At 38.8% G+C, this 23,086-nt stretch overlaps 1 protein-coding gene across 2 annotated transcripts in view; it reads right to left on the bottom strand.

Annotated features, from left to right (window-relative positions):
• The window catches only part of PTPRN2 (protein tyrosine phosphatase receptor type N2), a 672,845-nt gene that overhangs the window by 41,231 nt on the left and 608,528 nt on the right, over window positions 1–23,086 (bottom strand). For both annotated transcript variants that reach the window (XM_052806687.1, XM_052806693.1), the window contains 3 exons: window positions 22,627–22,774; window positions 15,044–15,117; window positions 6,776–6,853 (listed from right to left, as the gene is read on the bottom strand). In XM_052806687.1, the coding sequence (XP_052662647.1) occupies window positions 6,776–6,853; window positions 15,044–15,117; window positions 22,627–22,774 (300 nt within the window). The remainder of the gene's footprint in view (window positions 1–6,775; window positions 6,854–15,043; window positions 15,118–22,626; window positions 22,775–23,086) is intronic.

Genomic DNA, 23,086 nt, shown 5'->3' with positions numbered 1-23,086 from the left:
TCTTTCTGAAGGTGAGAACTGATTAGACATGCAGGAAGTCCCATTCCAGGCAAGGAAAATAAAACTTGGGAATCAAGACTGCTTGAAAGCACTGTGTTCTGCACAGAAGAACAAAATGCAGAAAAATAATTTAATCTGTAAATTAATTTCAGCACTCACAAAACATACTGAACTGGGAGCACAGAAACTAGCAATTAGAGCAGGGGAGGGTTTGGTAAAGTTGTTCTTACTCAGCCCATGGGCTTGGAACACCGATTTTGCACGGAGACTCATTCAGCTACAGGGACATGGTCTTCTGCCCACTGGGATTTGCCCTTGGAGATCACTGATGACTAATCCTTTTTACACAGGAAACAATCAACTGACAGTATTTTGTATTTCTTTTGTTGAATTCAAAAACTGGAAGAGAAAAGCAAGTGCTGCCAAACAGACATGCAAAGATTTATTGTGTCCTGAAGACTGCAACTCAGGAACTGGGTTCTTAACATGCTGGTGTGATCCTGGGAGGAAAACAACAGTCATTTTTTGAACTGAGTCTGACAATATACTCCTGAATATGGGTAGAGAAAAAATATTTTAAAAATAGTTTTAGATGAAGAAATGCAGGATTGAGGGCAATGAAAAGCAAAAGGCAACCAAACTCCTTGGCTCAGATTAGGGCTCTGGTCTTTATTCTTGGGACTCTTTCTGCACTTTACATTTAATACTCTTGCAATAAAAATAGAAAATAATCAAAGGAGCAGAGATGAGGTCTCCCCACTCCCTGTAATCACATTAGTGTAAACCTCCGCTCCAGTGAGCTTTCTTTTTGTTTGTTGGCAATAGATGCCCAGCTTTAACAAGAAGGGTGAAGAGCATTCCCAATTTCAAGAGTATTTCATGTATTGGCAAATAGTGGAGGAAAGATGGGGTAATGAAAAGCATGGGTTTGATTCAGAACATGCAGGATGAAGCTCGCTCTTGCTTCCTGGAGGAGCATCCTAACCACAAAGGGGCAGCACCTGAAGTCTGCCTTCCTGGTCCTGTGTCCGACTCAGTGCTGTTCATGAGTAGTATCTGCTCTGTCATCCCTGCCAGACTGGAGCCCTTCAGTTACATAGTGTTCATATACTTATTAATTATGTCAGTCATGGAGGGTTGACATCACAGAAACACAACAAATACTTACAAAAATATATAACATACGTGGTTTCATTCTCTAAGGCAACTAAAGCACATCCTCTTAAGTCACTTGGCAGGGACTGCCTGATCCCTCCCTCTATTTCACTTAATATGGTAAAATAAAAAACCCATGAAAATGCACTTCCCTCCAAAAAGGGGGAGGGGAAGGAAGGGCAAATGTGGGTAGATTTATGAAAGCAAGGCATAATGTGGGGTATTTTCCTGAGGGAAAAATTATGGCCTCCTACAGAAATGTCCACTTGGAGACAATGAACCTTAGCAGACATGCAATTTATAAAACTAGCATAATTAAGAACAATTTTTCAATGCAAGGACAGTTAGTTCTAAATATCCTAACTCCTAGGAATAGTTTCTTGCATATTATCATCCCTCGCTTCTTAGAATACTTTGCAAGTTAAGACATGTAGTTCATGTCAAATACTTCATGGAATTATAACCCAGCACATACAGAAAATAATAAAATTTTATGCCTCCAGAATTATTCACAACATGGAACTCCTGCTGCGAAAACTTGTTATAGATCAGAAATGTTCTACATCCTCTTTCTTTTGAATTATGTTCAAAGTGATGTTGAATTTTAATAGCATTATGTGAAAGAGCTGAGTGAAATCTCACTGAGGCTGCTGGACAAAATCATCACCTTTCATTAAAGATAAATGTAAGAAACAAGCAAACTCTTTTATAGAGCCTGATAACTGAAATTACAGAAGTTATCATCAAAAACAAGAGAAACGTGAGGCATATGGACCCATGAGTTTCTCTAGAAACTGATATGCTTAATGCAGAGAGAGAGGCATTAATCAAGGCAAGATGATTAATCCAGATAAGCAGCAAAAATGTGTAAAAGGAATAAAGAAACCACCAGCACAGCGCGACAAACTAGCATTGTGATCCTGGTAGAAGAAAAGCTGAAAGAGAGGTTGGGGGTAAAACACTGGTTTAGAAATGAGGTTCAGAAAAAAAGAAGTTATTGCCCGTTATTTGATTCTGCCTTTGTCCAAGGAAATAAAACTCTGTACTTTCTTTATAAATAAAATGGAACTATATCAAAGCAAAACCCTATCCTGAGGATGAATTCTCTTTCTAGCTGAGAAGAAAACAACCCACAGACCTGGCAAATTGTTTAACCACTCAGGTAAAAATGGATTAATACCATGTGAGGAGAGGCATCCGGTTTTCAAGAAAGGGAATCGTGAGGTGGAATTCCCACTGAACCAAAATAGAATCAATGAAGGAGGTATCTCTCAGAAAAAGTAATTGGTAAAAAGAGACAAAAACAAGACGAGATGAAATTAAAAGAAGACTTAAATCAGCTGGAGGCTTTTCAAAATTAATTAAAGTAGTAGCTGGAAAATTTCCAGAGCGGTCTAAGAGATGACATGCAGGCAGAGATGAAATCTCTGCTTGAGCCACAAACACAGAGTATCTAGACAGATTAGGAAGCCCTGTGGCAAAACAGATCAATGAGATGACTGACAACACAACTCCTGCAGGCTAGAAAGTTTTCAAAGAAATAGGTAAGCCGGGAAAGTTGGAACTAACTTGGCACTTGCTGACTTAGAGGAGCTACGCCAAGAATATAAGGAGCTGGGGAAGTAAACTGGAGGGACACATACAACTGTGGAAGTCTGATGCCTGGAAGTGTCTTACGCCATTAGAAAAGCCAGAGTAAGATTCTTGCCTTTTTTATCATTATTATTTTTACAACATATACAAATTTGAACACCATTTGAAAATGACCAATATACAGGAGTTTGGACTATCTCCAGCTCAAAGACTGCATCTTTGAAAGAAAAGCTTCCACCAAGCTGATCTCTCTCAGGCCAACATGAAAACCCAAATGAATAGAAAGGTGTACAGAAAATGCTGAGTCTAATAGCCAGCTCTAGTGGCTCAAGTTAGATGGTACTGAAGAACAATACCTGCTCTTCTTCCTCACCTTACCAAAAAGGATATAATCTTCCAAGAAGTGGTCACTAGAGAGATGATTGAAACTGGTCCCCCTCCAGTCCCATAGTGGTACTAGGCATGGATCTTCTAAACAAGCTGAGCCGGGACAAAGCATCATCAATCTTTTATGAAAAAGCTCTGCCCAGTCTGGGAAAGAGAAGAAACTGAGCTGACCATGATCTTTGTTCAGATCTGGGCAACCTGAAAACAGTAAATGGGAATTTGATTGCTAAGTGTCTAACAGCACTTGCACAAAAATACTGGGCACTGGACCAACGTAACAGGTTTTAGAGGGGCCTGCCAATAAAACTAGGAAAAAAGATTATTCCAGACCAAATCATCTGTTTGGTCTTAAAGAGAGATAATGGATGTGACCATGTGATCATGTAGATGACAGACATGCACTGCAGAGCAGCGTTAGAGCTCGGGAACTGAGTTCCTTTTGGAACAAGCTTCCTCCAGACGCATCTGTAGTCTTATCCCCCACCAACAGGCATTTGGTCCATTGGAGAACAGTTAGTCTCAAGTAAAACCTACAAAGTAAGTAGTGTGACACTCTACAAATCCATTCCTAGCGGGCCATACTGCTTGCTAATGTAGACATAGTCACTGATGGATGGAAGAATCTAATGCAAGTTTAAGGGAAACTAGGGTTAGAAACTGTGTCTCTGGAATTTGAGCATGAACACTAGACAGTCAGGACAAATCAGAAGCAGTTTGGATTTCACTATGGATATCAGCTGTGATGCAAATGCCAAGAAAGTTGTCTTACACTTTCAAGAAAAACAAATGCTTTGTAGACAAGTGTTTTCTAGAAATCAGCTTGAAATGCCTATAGGAGTGGAAACAATTATAACTGTTTCTTGCTGGCGTAGCCTTTCAGCCAAGATAAAATGGAGTGGCTGATGCCCACCATGCAACTAGGCTCTTGGGAGTCTTACCAGCTAAGTCTCTGCAAAAATAGGAAGCAATACATCTAGTAAATATTGCCATAGAAGGTGATGCCAAGCTCCAAGAATTTCTGTTGGACTTGCTAAAGCATGACATTGTGCATTTAGACAAGGAACAACAGAATAGTCCCAGGTCTCTCTGGACTCAGTCACTCTTCTCACTATCAGTCAAAAAACTGCTTCACTGAGCACACAAAAGGGGAAAAAAGCAACACAGCTCAGCAACAGCTGGTATTAAGTGGAGGAGGGAGAGGGAGGAGAATCACTGAGAAGATGTATCAGGAATGAATAATTGAATCTTTAAACAATCCCTGGTGGCAGCACTATGGTCTGTATAAACTACAGAAAATTGCATTCAAGTAAACGTCAAAGGATTCTGCCCTGACAGGAGTTAATACTCTATTTTCCATAGCAAGTTCAGGTTTCCCATGCCCTACCTTAAAATAGGTACTATTAGGTGAAAAATGGATATAAACTTTGCTCCTGCATCTGGGCGTAAACCACAACAACATCAAGCCATGGCTTTTGACTTGTACAACAGACCTACTACTTTTCAGCGGTTAAGGATGCAGCGTTCGGTAAGGAGTTAATCTCTCTTGGCTTGTTCATTACACCTGGTTGATACCCTGGGCCATGTAAAAAGCTTGTGACAGGAACTGGCACATGTCGTCTGTAGGAAGTTCAAGTTTAAGAAAAGTGGGTGATGGGCCAATCTGACATAGGTAGAATGTTATGTTGAAGTGACAGACATCATCAAAATAAATGTAAGAAACAAACTTTTCTATGGAACCTAACAGAAGAAACAATAAAAGAATATCACATCAAAAATGGACACATAGCCACACTTGAGCAGAAGCTGAACCACAGTTGCCAAATGGTTTCTGTAGAGATGTTTACAGCAAATCTGGTGGGGAGATGGAGTGAACTTTCACTGATGGTTAACTGGGAGGAGAAATAGCTAAAAAGAGCAGAAGGAAAGTGAAGGAAAGTGAAGACTCTCCACTCACAAAAAGCATGAAGAAAGAAAGTCAAGACAGAGACCTTTTGTGTACAAAGCTGGAATGAAGAAGATTGGATCACAGAACAAAGAAATGATGTTTCAGTTCTAGTCTCTGTGTCTGTGCAAACAGGTTGCCTAATTGCTCAAATCAGAATGGAAGAAGAACAAAATATACCCTTCATACTACGTTTGTATGATTAATTCTGATTTCTGTGTCAGCAGCAATGCTTATAAAAAGTGTGTTCTTTAAATGCCTCCTTTAAAAATGAGAACCTACATTTTTTCAGCATGTGAAGGTGCAGTTACAGGTGAAAATATACAAAATATAAATATACAAATATGCAAAAATATACAATTAAAAAACCCGGGCCTTAGGAATCATAAAATATCATTACAGAATAGCTAACATGGTTTTGCATGTTTAACTTAAGGAACACATTTTCAGGTATCATGCCTGTTATAAGGAATCCACCTGCCGAGGGAAAAAAGATCAGTATTCTCAATTGTGTCTAATTACCAAATAGTGAAGACAAAAATCACAAGTTACTTGAAAATTTAAGACAGACCAACAGCTCAACTAACTTCAAGCAGAAAGCATTTGCTCTGCACTTCTAAAAACCAGCCCCAAAATATCTCAGACTGAGCATTTAAATATCCAGGCAACCAAAATCAAACAAATGTTTTGAAAATGTCCTGATTCCTCATCAGAAACAGTACGAAATGGTGACATGAAAAGCGTCTTCAATAAGGATCAGTTAACACTTTCTAATCATAGACCAAGTGATGCAGATGAAGAGAAATGATGATTTCAACTGATGCAAGCTCCTAAAATACAATGGCACTTCTGAAATTTTTACATAGATATTCTTTATCTTCAGAACAAATGTTTCTAAATTCATAATGCAAAACAAAAAATAAAAACATGTTTGTGTTGATAATAAGCCCCAGTCGGCCTCCTCCCCAAACAGCTTCAGTAAGCTTTCAGGCACACTTTTACGCTTACAAAGGAATATCTAAAGCAGAATATCTGTCACACAATCACACACACCTAGCCTGGCGGTGTATGTATGTCCAAATCTGAGAGCTGCACTAGCATATAAAAAAACTGCATGCAAAGTAAGCTCATATTTGTGCATCAGTAACTACTGCCTTTAGCCCTAATCCTGCAAAAAATTATGCACCTACTTAACTTTATGCAGCAGGGTCTTAACTCAGCCTTTAACTCAGCTACCTGTGGTAGGGAAAATACATAAGAATTTAAGCATTTTGGGGAACTGGGACATATGAGAAGTAGGTTTCAATGGAAAAATTCATGGCACATAGTGTTAGGTCCTTTTTGATCTGGAGAGTGACAATGAATTCTGGCTACACTCTTAAGAAGGTCAGGCCCTCTGAAAATCATCCAGTCCTTGGCAGTAGTTTAATTACAGAGACCTGGCACTAAAATATGCATACTTTGGCCTGAGGTTTTCAACATAATTTCCAGATCAACTGTTCCTTAGGAGGGTTTGTCATATACATAAATCGCTTGAATATCCATGTACTAGATTTTAAAAAAGACATTTGAACGAAGGTTTTTCCACCTATTGTGACTCAACCACAACATATTTTTATACACCTTACATTTCTAGAAGCACAGGAAAACATTTGACTTGTAACATAAATTCAGTTTTCAAACAGATGTTTAACCTACCTGCCAGAAGTCAGCGACAGTAGCAGGGAGAGGGCCCTGGGTGGCAATATATGCAGGGTTTCGGGGGTCATGGTCCATCTGGAATAAGGAAAAAGAACACAGACTGGGTTTATTTAAAAGAAAATCCCTTGCTGTGTTAGAGACAGAAAGTATGTGAGGGCAGAAACAAGGGACTTCCTAAAGAACCGTCATGTCCCTCCATCCTTTATTGGCAAGCAAAGAATTTTATTTCTATTTTTAAGCTCAGAGGAGAACTTTTTCCACGAAAGACTGATGCTACCAGACGAATATCAGCACACATGATGAGCAATGTCCTATGTCCTCAATATGCAGCGTAAGATCATTTATGGTGGTTGACAAAGGCATTTATTTGAGATCAGTACTCGTGGTTTCATAGCAACCTAGGAGCCATTTGAAACATTTTCCTACACTGAGTGTTAAGAATGCTCCACACATCTAAATATGTTCTCCATTTCCACCGTGCCAGTCAAGGGCACATGTAACTAAAAAACAGCAAAAATGGGGAACAAATTCAGTTTCTGGCTTTTTCTGGTTAGCTGATTTATCTAAATGCATGGATTTGGCCTCAATAGAGGAAGTTCTGCTTAAAGACCTTAATTATTACATTTAATTCAAGGAGCAGAAAATTCACTGAGCAGAAAAAATAAAGAATCTAAGAAACAAAGCCATCAAGAGTAAATAGGATTAGTGCGTTACAATGAATGTTTTCGAACTGATGGGTGTTTTTCTTGGTTCTAAATCTTAGGACCCATTCTGCTGAAAAAGAAGATCTGCTGATAGGATTAAAAAACAAACAAACTCATTCTAACCCTGAACTGGGCAAGACAAAACTTTGAACATAAAGAAAAGAGACCCAGTTCAGCTCTCAGATGTGTGGGTGTGACTCAGTGACACTGAAGTCGGCGAGAGTTAACTTATACCCATGTAGCTGAAGGCAGAATTTGTCCCAATACACGACTCTGTTCTATAAGTAAAGATCTGAATAAGAATGAATGTGAGTCACATTTGCATTAACAAGCATCTACTGAATTTATTCATAGCCTAGCAAAATTTTCAGTGATGGTACATGTCAGCGTAAAAGAAGGCACCTCATAATTATGTGCAACATAAAAGAGGGAAGAACCATAAAAGAACAGATGTAAGTTATTCTAACAGAACAACAATATGATGAATGTTGCAAAAAGGAGGAGAACACTTTTATGTTTCTAATTTTCTGATGTATAATTAAGCTGGACTTAATATTAAAACTCTCCATGACAACACAACACAGGTAAAATGAAGTCACTGAATCCATTTAGAATAAAAGCTTACTTCTGATTCACCACTCACAGTTATAAAAAACCTTGACCAGGATGTCTATAATACCATCATTTTATTCTGAGCTTCATTGAGATGCTTCTCTTATCAGCAAATAACTCTTCACAACAAGCAATTGCTCACAACAAATTTCAACATTGCTTTCTTTGCCTTTTGACAAAAGCAAGTCTGATAGCAGGACATTTACTACTGTGAGTATTTTGAGATCAGGGAAAAACTAGCTTTCTTCAGAAAGCAGTATTATCAAAAAAACCCCTTAGGAACCATTTCAAAATGGGCAACTTTTGTTTTTGTAAGTACTGAGACACTGAGCTAAACACAGCTGAAAGCAACAGCAAATGTGATTAAGCAAAGGCAGGCTTAAAGGTTTTTTTTTAATCCATTATGATTGAAATAATTTCTGTTGTTTTGTTTTCAATTCCACAGAGATCTATAGGATTTAATCATATGCTTCAATGTTTTCCTATGCTGGAACTAAAAATCTTAGCTTAGAAAAATCAACCTGCACTGAGGAGGACTTGCTACTCCCACTGGAAACTGTTGTAGGCTGCATCCACCTGAAAATGATATCACTTGTCTAACAGGCAAGAGCCTGACTTGGAAATGTAACTGACAATGAATACACCAAACTTTAGAAAAATAATAATTTACTCTGAATTTCTTCTTAAACTAAATTCTTTCGTATGTAGACATGCCAGAAAACAAAGGCAGAAAAAAATCAAGGATGATGCAAATAGCGCTGTCATGGAGGAAATGCTTCTCAACATTCAGCTGATAAATCAGGAATAGGCCAATCTTGGCATTTCAGCATTAATCAACCTCTGTCACAAAGGTGCTGTTGGGACGTGGCAAACATTACAATAAGCACAGAGTAGTGAAGTGTATCAGCAGTTTAACAATAATTCAAAAGACAATTACAATTATTACATTCCAAGCACATTGTGTCGCACAGAAAACAATTATGAGCAGAAACTCTTCTTGCTTAGAGCAAATAGAAGATGGCAGAAAGCCCTATCACACTATTAAATGATCTTTAACTGAACAAAAATAAGAGCAAAGATTAAACTAATTAAAAAAAAAATTCCTGGTTTCATCAATTTTCTATTATATGTACTGTTTTAAAGGCCACATATTTTAAGAAAAGTGTGAAAAATCACTACTCTGGTCACATTCAATTTAATGTGAGTAGGTGACTGCAAGGGATGGTTCTTGAATGTTTTTGTTATGTTCTTTTTTATTCTCTCAAGGTCACCAAGAACACCAAGGGCATCTTAATCTATCAAAGTTAACAAAAGTTTGAATAAAGAAAGTCAGTAATGGGTTTTAAACTAACTAATCAAGGATCAAATAAAAGGCTTTTTTTTTACGTCAGTAGTCATTATCTTCTTTCAAGGATCCCTTAGATTTCTCACTTCACAAAAATAAAACAGAAAATGTATTCTCCAGAGAACAATAGAGAGCAGCAGGCTCCATACTATCAAGTATTAAAACAAAAATCGACTGCTTGCTAACATTTTACATCAGAACAACTTTCAGAAATCACCCTAATAGTAATTCTTCAAAAACACCAAGATTTTTCCCTCTATGTCCCCATCAAAGCACAAAGTTCACAAGGCTTACATCAGAACTGGATCGAACAGCCATTTTTGGAAAGAAAAAGCTGCAATTACTACAACTGTTCTGCTATGGCGGAATTCTCGTTTTCTGCTGCAGTACAACAAAGGCCAGTCTGCTGATAATATTTCAATCTATTTTTCTGTGATTTTGTATTAGGGAAAGAAAGGGATCAAGGATTACTATAACTGACCATGCAATTGACTGTGGTGATTTCCATCACTACCAATATCAAAAGCAAATGGAAACAAAAAGGAGGAGCATTCAGATTTCTTGTTGGAAAAGAAAAAATACAGAAAACTTTAGTGGCACAACTTACAGTATCTTAAAGTAGGAACATATATGAAGAACACAGTATCACAATTAGTTGTACCTTTGTTAAATTAATATCAGACCACAATTCCACCCTTGGTTTACTAGAGAATAAAAGCTACTCCTTTAGTTTTTCCAGAGTTCTACTATCCAGTTTCCTTATCCTAGCATTTTGCAAGGATTCCCTGAAGAACTCTGAACATTGTTGAGTTTTTAGATAGAGATCATGCTGCTGTTTGATGTCACTGATAATGCTGATGAAATACAGCAAAATCAATACATTCCGGGAGTAAATCCTCAAATTTGTTTATTTGGACTTAAGAGTGGTCCATATGGATTCTTGTTAAGTAGTCTTCTAAAACTGTAAACTGAAGCAAAAGTGTCAATAGGCATCAATGACCATTTTGAAATCTCACGTAAATGACACACCGATTCATTCCTGCCCTTTACCTTTCCTCTCAGCTTATCAGATCCTTACTTTCCACACGGAAAGATGCTGGGTCTTACTCACACCACATTTACCTTGATCTAAATCCTCTGAGTTCAGCTGAAATATTCCTAAATTGCATGAGATCAGAATGAGATCCAATGTAGACCAAATATAACGGAAAGAAAGTTGAACTCAAAATTCGTATGGATTCAAGCTACTGTGTAGCTTCCAGATTTAATGTGTTTATAATACCATAAAATCTATTTCATGCATGTATTTATTACACAGAGTATAGACAGTCTCTAAAAGTAAAAAAGTGTATTTGTTGTTGTAAAAGAAAGCATATCCAGCAAATGTAGATGAACTTTGTAATCACATTCATCTCAGCATTAAAATCAAAAAGGTAGACTTGTCCTCATCTTCATGTTTGAGTTAAAATTTAAAACAATTTTTAAATCCTTCCTTTAAAACCCCTAATGGAATGAAAGAAGTAAATCTGGTTGTGAATACCATTATGAATTTCAGAGTCTATTCTTGGTGATGAAATCTGTATGCTGTGTTTGAACAAACTGTCATGCTAATGACATTCCTCAGTCTGGTGTCTTCAATAATAAGCAAACTGAGTTTTAAATGTAGTTGATGGGATTTTTTCTCACTCAGACACCCTATGAGGAAAAACAGAATTCCCATTTACTTTCATGACCTCTGATTTAAAAGCAAAAATTGCACATTATTTACTACTGGATGATTTTCTCGAAATTTAATGAGGACTAAGTACAAATATGACAGATGTAATTATCACAGTTTTATTCTGCACAGTCAGGGTCTTCTTGTGCTGTAATTGCAAGCCTTTCATTCAGCTGCCGATAGCAGAGTTATTATCATAGTACTTTATGTTATTTCAGAGAGGAGGGAAACAGATTTCTACCTCACTTTTACCCTGCAAATTTATCCTAAGGACTCATTTTGCCTGGCCTCATGCTACAGTGAAATTAAAGACCTATGGGAAGAACTTGGACCAAATCTTTGCTGATTCTCCTCACCCACTCCCAGCCGTGGTGAGGCCATCAATCTAACCCCAGTTTTCACAACATAATGGAGGGAAAGGAGGTCTTGAGGGGGGTAGCATTTTTTAAAAGGAAGAAACATGTGGGCAGGTGGCCAGCTCATTGTCTAGCACAGGGATTTTTTTACGGTGTACTGCTGCACTCATTTAGACTTAAGTTAAGGTTGAGTGAGCCCCAGCTGGAGGCTGGACCACTGACCCAGAAGCTGGAGATACCCAGCGACATGTACACAACTGGAAGCCTCCCTTTCCGAAGCTCAAATATAATTACTTTATTTTACACCTTTCCCCCACCAGACAGCTCACACGCGCAGGGAGGGAAAAGCCTCTTCTAGTCAGTTCAGACCATACTGATCCTGTGCTATTAATGCCCATCTTGCAGCTTACTACAATGCTCACTCCTAACCCAAGCGCTGCAAGGCGCGAATGCACCAGGAACATCACTGTATTGACATGATAATTACTGAGGTTATTTAAGTTGAAAGGCAGCAGTCTGAAGGAAAGAAATGGTAGGATTTTTGCAAGAGCAAATAAAGGGAGACTTACTGATAGTCCACATCCACTGTACACTTACACAGACGTTGATTAAACGTGTGTCTGCTAACAGAAAAGAACTCAAATAAACAGCACTAGTAACAGCATGTATGGCCAGCTCAGGCTGCAGTAGCTGTACAGCCACAGTAAATACTGCAGAATCAAGTGCCCAATATAATATTCCAGTAGGCTTCGGAGGCGGGGAGAACAGACACTGAATGTCTCTGCCACTCCTATATTCTACTTCATTATACAAAACCTATACCAGATTAACAAATACATTTACGCTAACCTGAAGATATTTAATTTGTTTTGAAATGAAACAGTTTGCAAGGAATCTTTCCAAACTATGGGCTTGCAAAGTAGTGATTTCCTCCTACCAACCTCCCACTGCATCACCTTCAGGAAACACACATTTTATCTATTGCTTTCAAAATAGCAAAATGACTATTGACTTAGTGAAATGAACCCACAAAACCATCTGGAGCATCTCCTTCCTTGGAATAACAGGTCGTCTACACAAATGTGGGTTGTGGCACTCCTTCCCACACAGTAGGGTCCCTATCCTACCATGAAGAAGCGGAACTCAAGAGCTTTTCTTGGCAGTTTTTCATGGCTATGCAAGATACTGGGTGCTTGTCCCAATCCCATGAAACACTTGTGCACCCCCCTTATCTCTGGGCATAGAAATATTTCTATAAGAGGTATAGAGACAACCATAAGAATTTTTGCTTCATCAGTGTGACTTGTTTTATTGAACAAAACTCTTGAGTCTGGGAAATCTACAAAAAATAAATACCTTCTAACCTTGCAGAAGAAAATACCCTTATTAAGTGCTGAATGGAAAGGCAAGATTACAACCCCCTGTAAAACCAAGAGAGTTAAAGCTGTGGAAGCAGAGATCCTCTGCCTGCACTAGCTTCGGGCATCCTGACAAAGCAAATCTCCTCCCAGTTATGTCAATGGGATATCTTGGTCCTGTCTCTCCACCCCCAACACTACTTTATAATACTTTTCAGTGTAATTAAGGGAATAGATACATTATAATCCAGAACTACAATTGCAACAAGCATATACACACATGCAAGAATTTACCCCTTCCCCAACCAATTTTGTATACTAAAAACAGTTAAGCTGTGTCTACACAGACTTTTGGGCAGGTTGCAGAAGCCCATCTTCGTTATTCGGTAAAAACACAGCATCTGTACTGCTGCCAACACTGAACCTGGCTTAGCACTGTCTACAGATGCTGTAAATCCATTTCTGCACCATGTTGTAGTCATGCGAATTACAACCAAGCTCTTACAAGAATACAATATCTCACTTCCAGTTAACACCTCCCACTCCTGTGCTTGCCACAAAACCTCTCAGCTTCTACTATCAAATTAAGGTTTGACCAAACATAACTCACCGAATGTGCCCTGAAGACAGGCAAACAGAGCACTGAAGCCCTGGAGCTGGACCTCTCTGCATGACTTCACAAGCAGGATACATATTCCTTGAAGCACCAAGTTACTCTGATCTCCTGATACTGGGCCAGCTAGAGCTTGGTCTAGTCAGAGACATAGTTAAAAGTGGTCCAAAACCTGCTTTAATCTGTGTGCATCTGCTCCTGTCCTCTAAAATGGCAGCTGGCAATTCCTGGAGTGTGCAGGTGCTTTGGTTTCCCCTCTACCCTAAGCCAAAGCCAAAAGCATCCCGAAGATGTTTGTTGGGTTCTATGTATTTTTTAACTCTTTGAATAAAACATTTTTATATGTTCAAGGAAATAAAGCTTTTGAACTCTGCTGAAAGTAATAAAAACAAAGCTCAGAGAACAGTTTCTATGTAGTTGTGGGGTTTTTTAAGAAAAAAAGTATTGTCAACAACATTGGAGCGAAGCAGCCTGTAATTTCATGCTGTTGCAAATTGTCAGCTGCCTTGCCCACACAAAGTGATTTAACTGGGGGAGTGATACTCCCCAGGAAAATGAGCCAGTAATGGCATACACAGCCCACTGCGTGAGATCTAATTCTCCATCCTAAGTTCTTTCTCATAGTTTCCCTATAATAACTTTTTAGTGCCTAATTAATGTGAATAAGAACCATGAGCAAAAGTGACTCCAATAGTAGCAGTCTCATGGAGGTCAAGAGCACAGTACCTTTTTCCCCCTTCAAATGGATATCATGGCACTTCCATTGAGACGCTATGACAGGGCAGTGCTACTGGCTCTATCATAACTGTTTTGTGTCTAAAAATAGAGACCTTTTCTCCCAATCACCTTTCACAGACAAGAAAGGATTCATATTCAGCTTACGTAGAGTGAGAAAGGGCAGCTGGGCCACACTGGAGTATTCAGAGGCAAAAATTGGGTTGACCTATTTTGCAGTTTGAATGAATACACAGGTGGTAAGGGATCTCGTTCTTGCTTTCAAAACAGCAAGCTCAGAGAAGAACCAGGAGAGCTACAGAAACACCAAGCTATGCATCGATACAGCAACAGAGGAAGAAAGGTAAGAGGAAATGTCACTTCCTGATGCAGAAGAAGTTCAGAAGCCTGTGGAGCTCAGCTCCCTATGCCTACAGAAACTATTCCTCCTATGACTGTAGCTAGTAGGACAAAGCAAAAAAAGAGCAAGCAAGTTTTACCTCCTCAGGGAAGGAAAAGTTCCGCTAAGGGTGTATCATTGAATTTTATAATCCATAAGTTAGTAACATTAAGTACAGAAAACCTGACAGTATTACAGGATAGAACGATGACTATCTAGTGACTTTCTTTTCTTAGTACATAAACTTCAAGGGTATTGCATGCACATGTAGAAGATTTATTTCTCTTCAGTTTGAAAGGACAGCCTGAGCCATCAGAGTTGTGAGGTGCTCACAATCTGAGGTTGCACAACCTGAGCAGTGAGGTGCCTTAGTTTAGCATCATTTAACAACAAGGATAGACAGGGAATGACTATTTGGGTTATTTCTCATAGGTTACCATACTTACAATTGGGCTAGCATTGATGTAGTCTGAATTGTCGTGGCTATTTTCACCTTTCAGACATATCCTGGAATGATCATCTGCAAAGGAGAAAATAAGAGAAGAAAGTTTCTGTACAAGTATTCTACCCATTTTAGGTTAAACAAGGCAAAGTCAGATTAATGTGCATTTCAAGGCAGGCAAACAGTAAATATGAGAAAGGATATTTCCTTCTGACTCCCAACCTAGCATAGCCTTGATACAGCCACAGCGTCACAGCCTGACTCAGGAATGAAGTACTAAGATGCTGAGTATCAGAGGCTGAGTATCAGAAAGCATGTCTTCATGAGATGTACCATAATGTGCGACAACCTCTCAGACAAAAAAGGGGAATCTCTACTGCTCAGGGAGTTTAAGATTTAAACTAGGCAAATCACTAGTAAAAACCATATTATAGAAAACACTCCTGTGTTTGCAGGGTCATGGAAGAAGTAAACTGATGGTTTTCTATAAAATGAAAAACTGGTTCTCTATAAAATGAACATGGAAGTACAGTTGAGAGCTGGACAGTAAGGTAATCTGTCCTGATCAAAACCAGTGCTGTGTGGTGCTGTGCTAGTGATGTGGGGAGACAATATGACTTGGAGATGATTGTGGGAGAGAGAAAATGCCGGTAACAACTACACCTAAAAGTACGACTGGAGCATATATAGATACCTTGCACTGCTGGTAATGCAGCTACTTCAGACACTGCTAGTAAAGAAAGCAGCAGCTCTAGACATAGGAGACTTACTCATGTTGTTTGCCCATTGTCAAGATTCTTTTATCACTTTTTAACGTGTATTTTTACTGGTGCTAGCTTAATTGTGTTTAGAGCTGGTACACCCCAAATGCTTGTCCTTTTTTTTTTATTTCAGGACATATGTAAAGTATGGGTTTTATTTGTCTGTATTTAGACAGTGACAATGCAGATGTCTGCTTCTCTTCCAGCTACCTAGATCCACTTTCTGCTAAGAGAAAAGAAATACTTCTATGTCATGAATCATCTCATCCCAATTTAGCTGTCTAAAACAGGCCAAGTTGCACTTGAGAAGTGCCTGTTTCTTTCCATTGACTAAAGAAAGAAAGACCAGACCACACACAGATAATTTATGCGAGAGATGTCTAAGTCTACATACGAATCTCTAACAACTTGTACCTGATACATAACCAGCACAACTTACACTTCTCAGCAAACCTACCCTGCACAGCGTATTGGGGTGAGAGGTCGTGGAGCTGCCCATTCCGTAACCCTCTACAGTTGAACATGGATACTGATGTTTTGAGAGGATCTTTCCACAAATTATTCCCATAGACAAAATAAGAGTACAGGAATACACCCTGTCCCCCTTTGTATCTTGTCTAGTGGGCTATGACACCTTTCTTAACAGCAGAATTCCAAGTTGGCTTTTTAAACCATTAGAAGAACAATAAATGAGTTAGTTACCAACCATTGTAAGTACCACACAGGAAAGTAGAGACAGAGGGTTTGGGCTCTGCTTAGGTTTATTCACCAATAATATCACGGCAGTTCAATATGCGAGCAAGACAAAGGTGTGCTTGTAGGAGTGTTGTTTATAGTCACTCAATCTCACCAGCAATATTTAACCCACCAAAGTGAGCAACTTTCTCCTGGAATAAGATGAGAGGTGAACAAGTCATGTCAAATGAATGAAGAGCCATTCTTCACTATTCACATAAAATTATTTCTTCTAGTAAGGTTTCAACACAATGGGAGGATGAAGAAAATGAGAAAGGGAACACGTTCATGCACATAACCACTTGCACCTTACTTTGGCACCACTGCACAAAAAAAACCCAAAAGAGCTTGGGACATCTGAGATCTTGGGGCTACCCAAGATTTTTTATAGGAAGATTTACAACGAACATTGTCACAGAGTGCTTGAAGAACTACAGCTCTGAAACCTTTTGGCTATGCAAGAGATATGCGGGTTACCTGCACTAAATACGGCCTCTCACGTATCTGAAGCTAAGTAAGCACTCAGGATAAGCCCCATTCATTGGAGAGCAAAAGTGTTTGAACTAATCACCGAAGCAAATGTGTGAAATGTTTTCAAATGGATGAGGGAAAGAGAGCAGACAGTGATTCATCAGTATTTAGCAAACAGCTGTCAGTGTGATTCTCCAGTAAAAGTCAAGTGTCAGATCACTAACTTCAGGATCTTTTTTTTTAAAACATAATGTTTTATCCAGACCCTCTGATTTAGTGTGCCATATCATTATCCTGCTGTCTTGGAAGGTTTATCAGAGGGTGAGACATGTTAAGGCTTTGGTAGTGAGAAGGTGGTGAGACTTTGTATTTGCACTCAGAAAAAAAAAGTGCGCAAAAAAGGTTGTACATGTGTTTTCTGCATATATCAAGAGTTTGCACCCATGTGTGCTTCAGTTGCAGCGTCAAGAGTTCATATTGACAATGAACAGATTGTGCTTGTCTATGCCTGTTATCACCTCAAAGCTTCTAGGAACTAGCATAACAGCTCTTCAGAAACAGGCAGAAAAAGGAAAAAAAAAAGGATACCATGGACACCAGTTTGTTATGTTAACAATAAGCAACTATGGGGAAAATGCCCAATGTACAAGATTTTTTTTGGTGAACTGCATATTGATTATGTTAGAAGCAAGAAAAGAGAAGCAGGAGAAGCAGGAAATAAAAGGAAGGAAGGGGATGACAGAAAACGAAGATATATAAGATCAATCTAAAAAGCGAGAAAGAAAGATGAATGAAGAAAGAGGAGAGGAGAGGGACAGTAATAAGGAAGTGAGAGAAAAGACAAATGCTGTTACTAGCTATGGCAATCTGGCCAAGCTACAGCTAGTCATCATTTCAAATATCTACAATAGCTACTGCTGAATGCTGAACTAGTTTGCATTTGCTATTGCTCCAGCCAAGCCACAGCTGAAAGAAAAGAAAAATGTATAGATGAATATGTGTGGCAGAGAGACGCCTCCTCAACAAGAAGGCTAGTACTAACCTATAGCTGAGGAGAAACATAGCACAGTTGTATTTTATATACATATAAAATATAAAGTATACAATATAAAGTATGAATTATGAAGTATAAAGGATAGAGGATAAAGGACAAAATATAAAGCAAACACACATGAGTTTGCAGTATATAAAAACTCAATTTATAGACTGAGAAACCTAAGTTTTGGTGTCTACATACAGATGTCTTCATGTGGGTTAGGTTACAGTTAATGGAGCTTGATTTAGTTGGCTAAACATGAACATGTACTGTTTGAGAAATGGTAGAGTAGATGAGACATTGCACAAGGAGAACACATATGACACAAGACGTAAAAACTTGTACGCTATTGGACGAGCATCTGAAGCTCGCACAGGATATATGAAGGCATCCTAGAGCTATTAATTTCACTGTAAACCAAAGAGCAACTTTTGGCCATTGCACAGCTCTCTTGATGCCACTGCACTGACTAGCTCTTCACTGGCTGTAATGGGTGCTTTTACACCTGGCTCATATGGAGGCAGCTACATGGAGACACTTAAATTTAGGCATCTTAATCTACGATTTCAGAGAATCATGCCCAGAGAACTTGATTCAATGCCTCAGTGTAGGCTTCTAGTGATACCTGAGGTGCCCTAAGGACACTCAGGCTAGCAGCTGGGAGGGCACAGGTCTCCCATAGAGCTTGTGTTACACCTACTAGCTCTGTGTGGGTACCTTGAATACTTCAGGCATCTCAAATGGCACTGGATTCCTGTGTTTAAATGACTGAGTTGAGTGCAAAACGTCATATCTATCTGGATTATTTAAACAGTGACCAATACTACAGTATTATGCCATCTCACGGTCTTCTATTTATCTCACAGTAGCCCTATGACTTAATTAAGATCTATTACTTTTGTTGTTTTTCAGATGGGGATTGAAAGCTTGGAAAAGTAAGACTCACATCTTACCTAATTCTCTGTGTCTTCTGTTTCCTTTTAGTCAGATACTTCTGAAGGAACAGAACCAACAAACAAAGGCAAACAAGGAATATGGGCGACTTCGGGTTGTCTGAATCTAGGCATCACACAGCAGAGTGAACCTCACAACAACCAGCCTGGCACATTCTGCCCAGATCATCATTCTCTTCCTTCTAGATTTAGACTGATACTTTTTTTTCCATACAAAGCACTCTACAGAACTACACTGAAGTAAGAAAGTGAAGAAGTACCGAGGAGCAAAAGTGGAGCAGTCTGCAAAGAATCATAATGTGTTGATTATTTTGCCCATAGGTTATCTGCACAAAACAGAGCTCTTCTTAGATCTGAACTGAAATCAAGTTCATCTATGCCAGAGCACTACTTGTACATGCATTACTGATACGGATAATGCACACACCCAGAGCAAGTACCCTCTGCTCAGCCAGTCCCGTTGTCAGTGCACAACCCCTGGCTGTGCTCTGCCTGCACACAAACCTCAGAGCTGGGTGCACACTCTGCCCCTAAATGCTTTGCTTTCCTTTGGAGGAAAACCAAAGCACAGAGGTAAGTAGGTTGCTCTAATATATGCCATGACCCATGGACACAGCTATAGTAGACAGCTTTTGACAGATGACCACTGCAAAAAGTTGTTTGCTAAATTTTTAAAATACCTATATGTATCTATGGTATACATAAATAACAACATACAGTATTGACCCTATTGAGATGGTTTTATTTTGCAAAGATGCAAAAAGAGAAAATAAAGTCTGGAAAGTTTTTTTTTGGACATCAACAAATAGAGCTGCTAATGTGTTCATATGGAAAAAAGGTATCCCGTTGCACTAAATTACAGCAATCTGCTTGTTGGTTGGATAAAAGGATGCAGTTTTGTTAATCGAGAAGGTCCAAGTTACTTCAACAGTCAGAATTTTTTTAACTAGTAATTCATTAAGTGCGGTGTCAAGGTGTTCTGCTACCAAGTATTTTAAAAGCTGTTTGTAAATAGAGAAGATAGGTATAAAAGTAAATCTATGATAAAATTGTGAGATTAAAGATAACGTTAATCTAGAAATTATATCAGTTATATAATCAGCAAAAAATAAAATTGTATTGTTTTAAGACTGCTTAAGAAAGGAAAATGCAAAGTAAATGCAACATGATATTAAAGCTTCTTTTAAGCCTTCCTAAGGTGAAACCTTTTACATGAATTGGCAATCTTGTTCTACCCTGTCAAGGTGATTATGAATATGAAAGGGGTAAGGAAATGCTAACAAGGCATTACTCTGTGAGAATACTTTGAATGTGGCATAACAACTTTGTAGCATATCAAATCTGTACGAGCATTGCTTCTTAATTCATTATGAAGCAAATCTGTGACTTTTTGCTATAGATTTAGTGTCAAACATAGTCAAAAAAAAGTGGGCAAACTGGGCTCTTTCTCATCTCAGTCTAATCTGAGAGTCTACAATAACCATCACCTTATCAAAATTTAATATTGTTTAAACTCTATGCCACACTTTCCACCCATCATCAAAGTAGTTTTAAGGATATAACATGACTGTTTAACAGTGCGCAGCAACTTCAGAAAGTGAGGGCAGGTAATTTTGTGCAATTCAGTCAAAAAGGAAAGCTCCCAGTGCACTAATAGCTATAATAGAAGTTTCCACATTGTCACAAAGCCAAAAAATAGCATTTTGCTCTTGTAAAAGTACTAAGGGATTTTAAATGTGATAAAATACTTCTAATCAAAGCTTCGGATAAATTGCAGCCACCTTGTCCATGTCCAAAAACCTTCCCAGGTAGTACCAATTCAGTCTAGACTTGGCGATAGAACAGAAGAACAGGAAGAACAGGCATAACAATATGCCATGGAAGAAGCAATGGTAGAGACTCGTCAGCTGAAGGCTTATTAGTGTAGGCTGATTCATCCACACGGTATAATATGATGAAAAGAGACAGACTATCTTAGCTCTGAAAATAGTTCAGCTCTCTAGTGTGGCATGACACACAAGCTAAAAATCTCTGCTCTTTAGGACTGCCGCAGCTATGTTACTTCTGGATTCAGAGCTAGAACGGTCTAGTCTGAGGGTCCCTATCTTACTGCTCGTTGTATCATGCAGACATGTTTCCTACATCAGCTGAATAACCAGCAGCAATATCTCGCAACACCTGTAGCTCCCATGCTGTCTCCAAGGCAGCAACCAGAAACAATCTGGCTTAATTTATGAGCAGGGACTTGGAATAGCTTAAGATGGTCTGACTGTAAGACCACATTGAAAAGAACACTTTAAGCAGGAAGATTAACTTGGATCAATACACATTATCACAAAGCAATTTTCACTTCCTGTCATAATGGTTAAATGCTATTTTTTTCAGGATGGAAAAGAGCACAGAAATCTTGCACTCCTTTAACTTTCATGGTGACTTCTTTAGAACTTTTTAATAGACCTGATCCCAAAACACATGGAAGTCAGCAAACTGTTGCTGTTGCCCCAAAAGGCTTTCCATCAGCGCCACATTTACTCAGGAGAATTCACATCACCAAACTATCGTACTCCTCTCTTAAGCGGCAAAGTATTGCAAAAAAGCCACTACATAAACAAGAGAGCCAAATACTGCTGAAGCAAATAGGCAAGGACTGATGGGCTCAGTTAAATTATCATGTACTTCCAAAGAATCTTCACTCTAAATCTGGCTCTGACATTTACTTAACGTGTTACCTGTCATTCCTCATTTCTAAAGGAGGAATAGTACTTACTCAAGGCTCTCATAGGGAAAATTAATGTTTTCAGGGCACTTTAAAAATTAAAATAGCTATATACGTTTGCCAAGCTACCCAGCTGGGTTGTGGGCACGCTGACTGCGAGCATTTTTGTTGCTGTGGACTGTGCATATATTCTCAGTTTCAGTTTTGTTTCATTGGTTGCTTAATAAAATGTGTGGCCATAGATTACCAATGTAATCTATGAGATACATATATTTGCATAGGCAATATATGCTGCTTTTATTTCAAGCTCAGAAAGGTGGCTGCTTACAGGAAAGAGCAGATTCTAGGAATATAAACACTGGCTGCTTTTTTTTTTCTTTTTCTCTTTTTATCCTAAGCCTAGCAGAGAGAGAAGCCAGTTTGCAAGCTTATCCACTAAAGCCTAAAGGGGCTCATTCAGTACAGCTGAGTATCTGATAAACAGATCCTCTAGCTCTGATTATAGACTGCTGGTATTACTGTTGGATGGACATGCTACCAACTTGTCTAAACACAAGCCAAACTTCTTTCTGTTGAATGGCTACAGATGCCACTCTTGTACAGAAAGTATATTCCAGCACTGAAAAGCACTCTGGCTATTGAATTTCATGAGACAGCACAGCTGCAGCAGCAGTGCTATGTGACATAGTTATGCATTTTTGTAACATATATGCAACTTATAAGGAGACAAACAGGGTCTGATATGACAACAGGACATGCACGCAGCCCATAGTTGTAGCTAGTTTTCTAGTACACATATAAGCTACTCTGTATTCTGTTTGCCTGTCATCTGTAGCTTTCAAATCACTGTGCAAAGGATATTGAGAAAAGTATCAAGAACTTAAAAGGCAATCATCCAAATTAAAGTGTACATACATGGTACTACAGTCCGTGAGCGGTTCTTCTGGGTATTTTCCTCCTGCTGTGCAACGGTGGTGGCATTGGGTTCAGCCTGATAAGCACACAGAGCTTCCCATTCCTTCTCCAGACGATTCTTGTTTTTCAGATGATCTTCCATGTAGGACTGGAATTAAAAGAATACTGTATTAAGCATTGACTTAGCTAAGCTCAAAGCTAAGCTAAAAGGATGTATCTCAGGAAGGAAAGCAGGGGAATCCTGAGCTTTGGGGACAAAACACACTCAGTCTTATGGCTATTTCATTCACTTAAGAGAGTTAACTTTAAGCTTATTTGTGCTATACAAAATGAGAATGCTAACATATACCAGTGCTAACAGAGAAGAAATGCTTGAAACCCCCAGCTACTGAGCTTCAGGAAAAAACTATTTCTTCTTCAGAACCTAGAAAATGTAAGCCCAAATGTCTCAAATGTCTCT

The sequence above is a fragment of the Harpia harpyja genome, chromosome 1 (genome assembly GCF_026419915.1).
Source record: "Harpia harpyja isolate bHarHar1 chromosome 1, bHarHar1 primary haplotype, whole genome shotgun sequence".
Taxonomy (NCBI): Eukaryota; Metazoa; Chordata; class Aves; order Accipitriformes; family Accipitridae; genus Harpia; species Harpia harpyja.
This window is presented reverse-complemented; position numbering and strand designations above follow the sequence as displayed.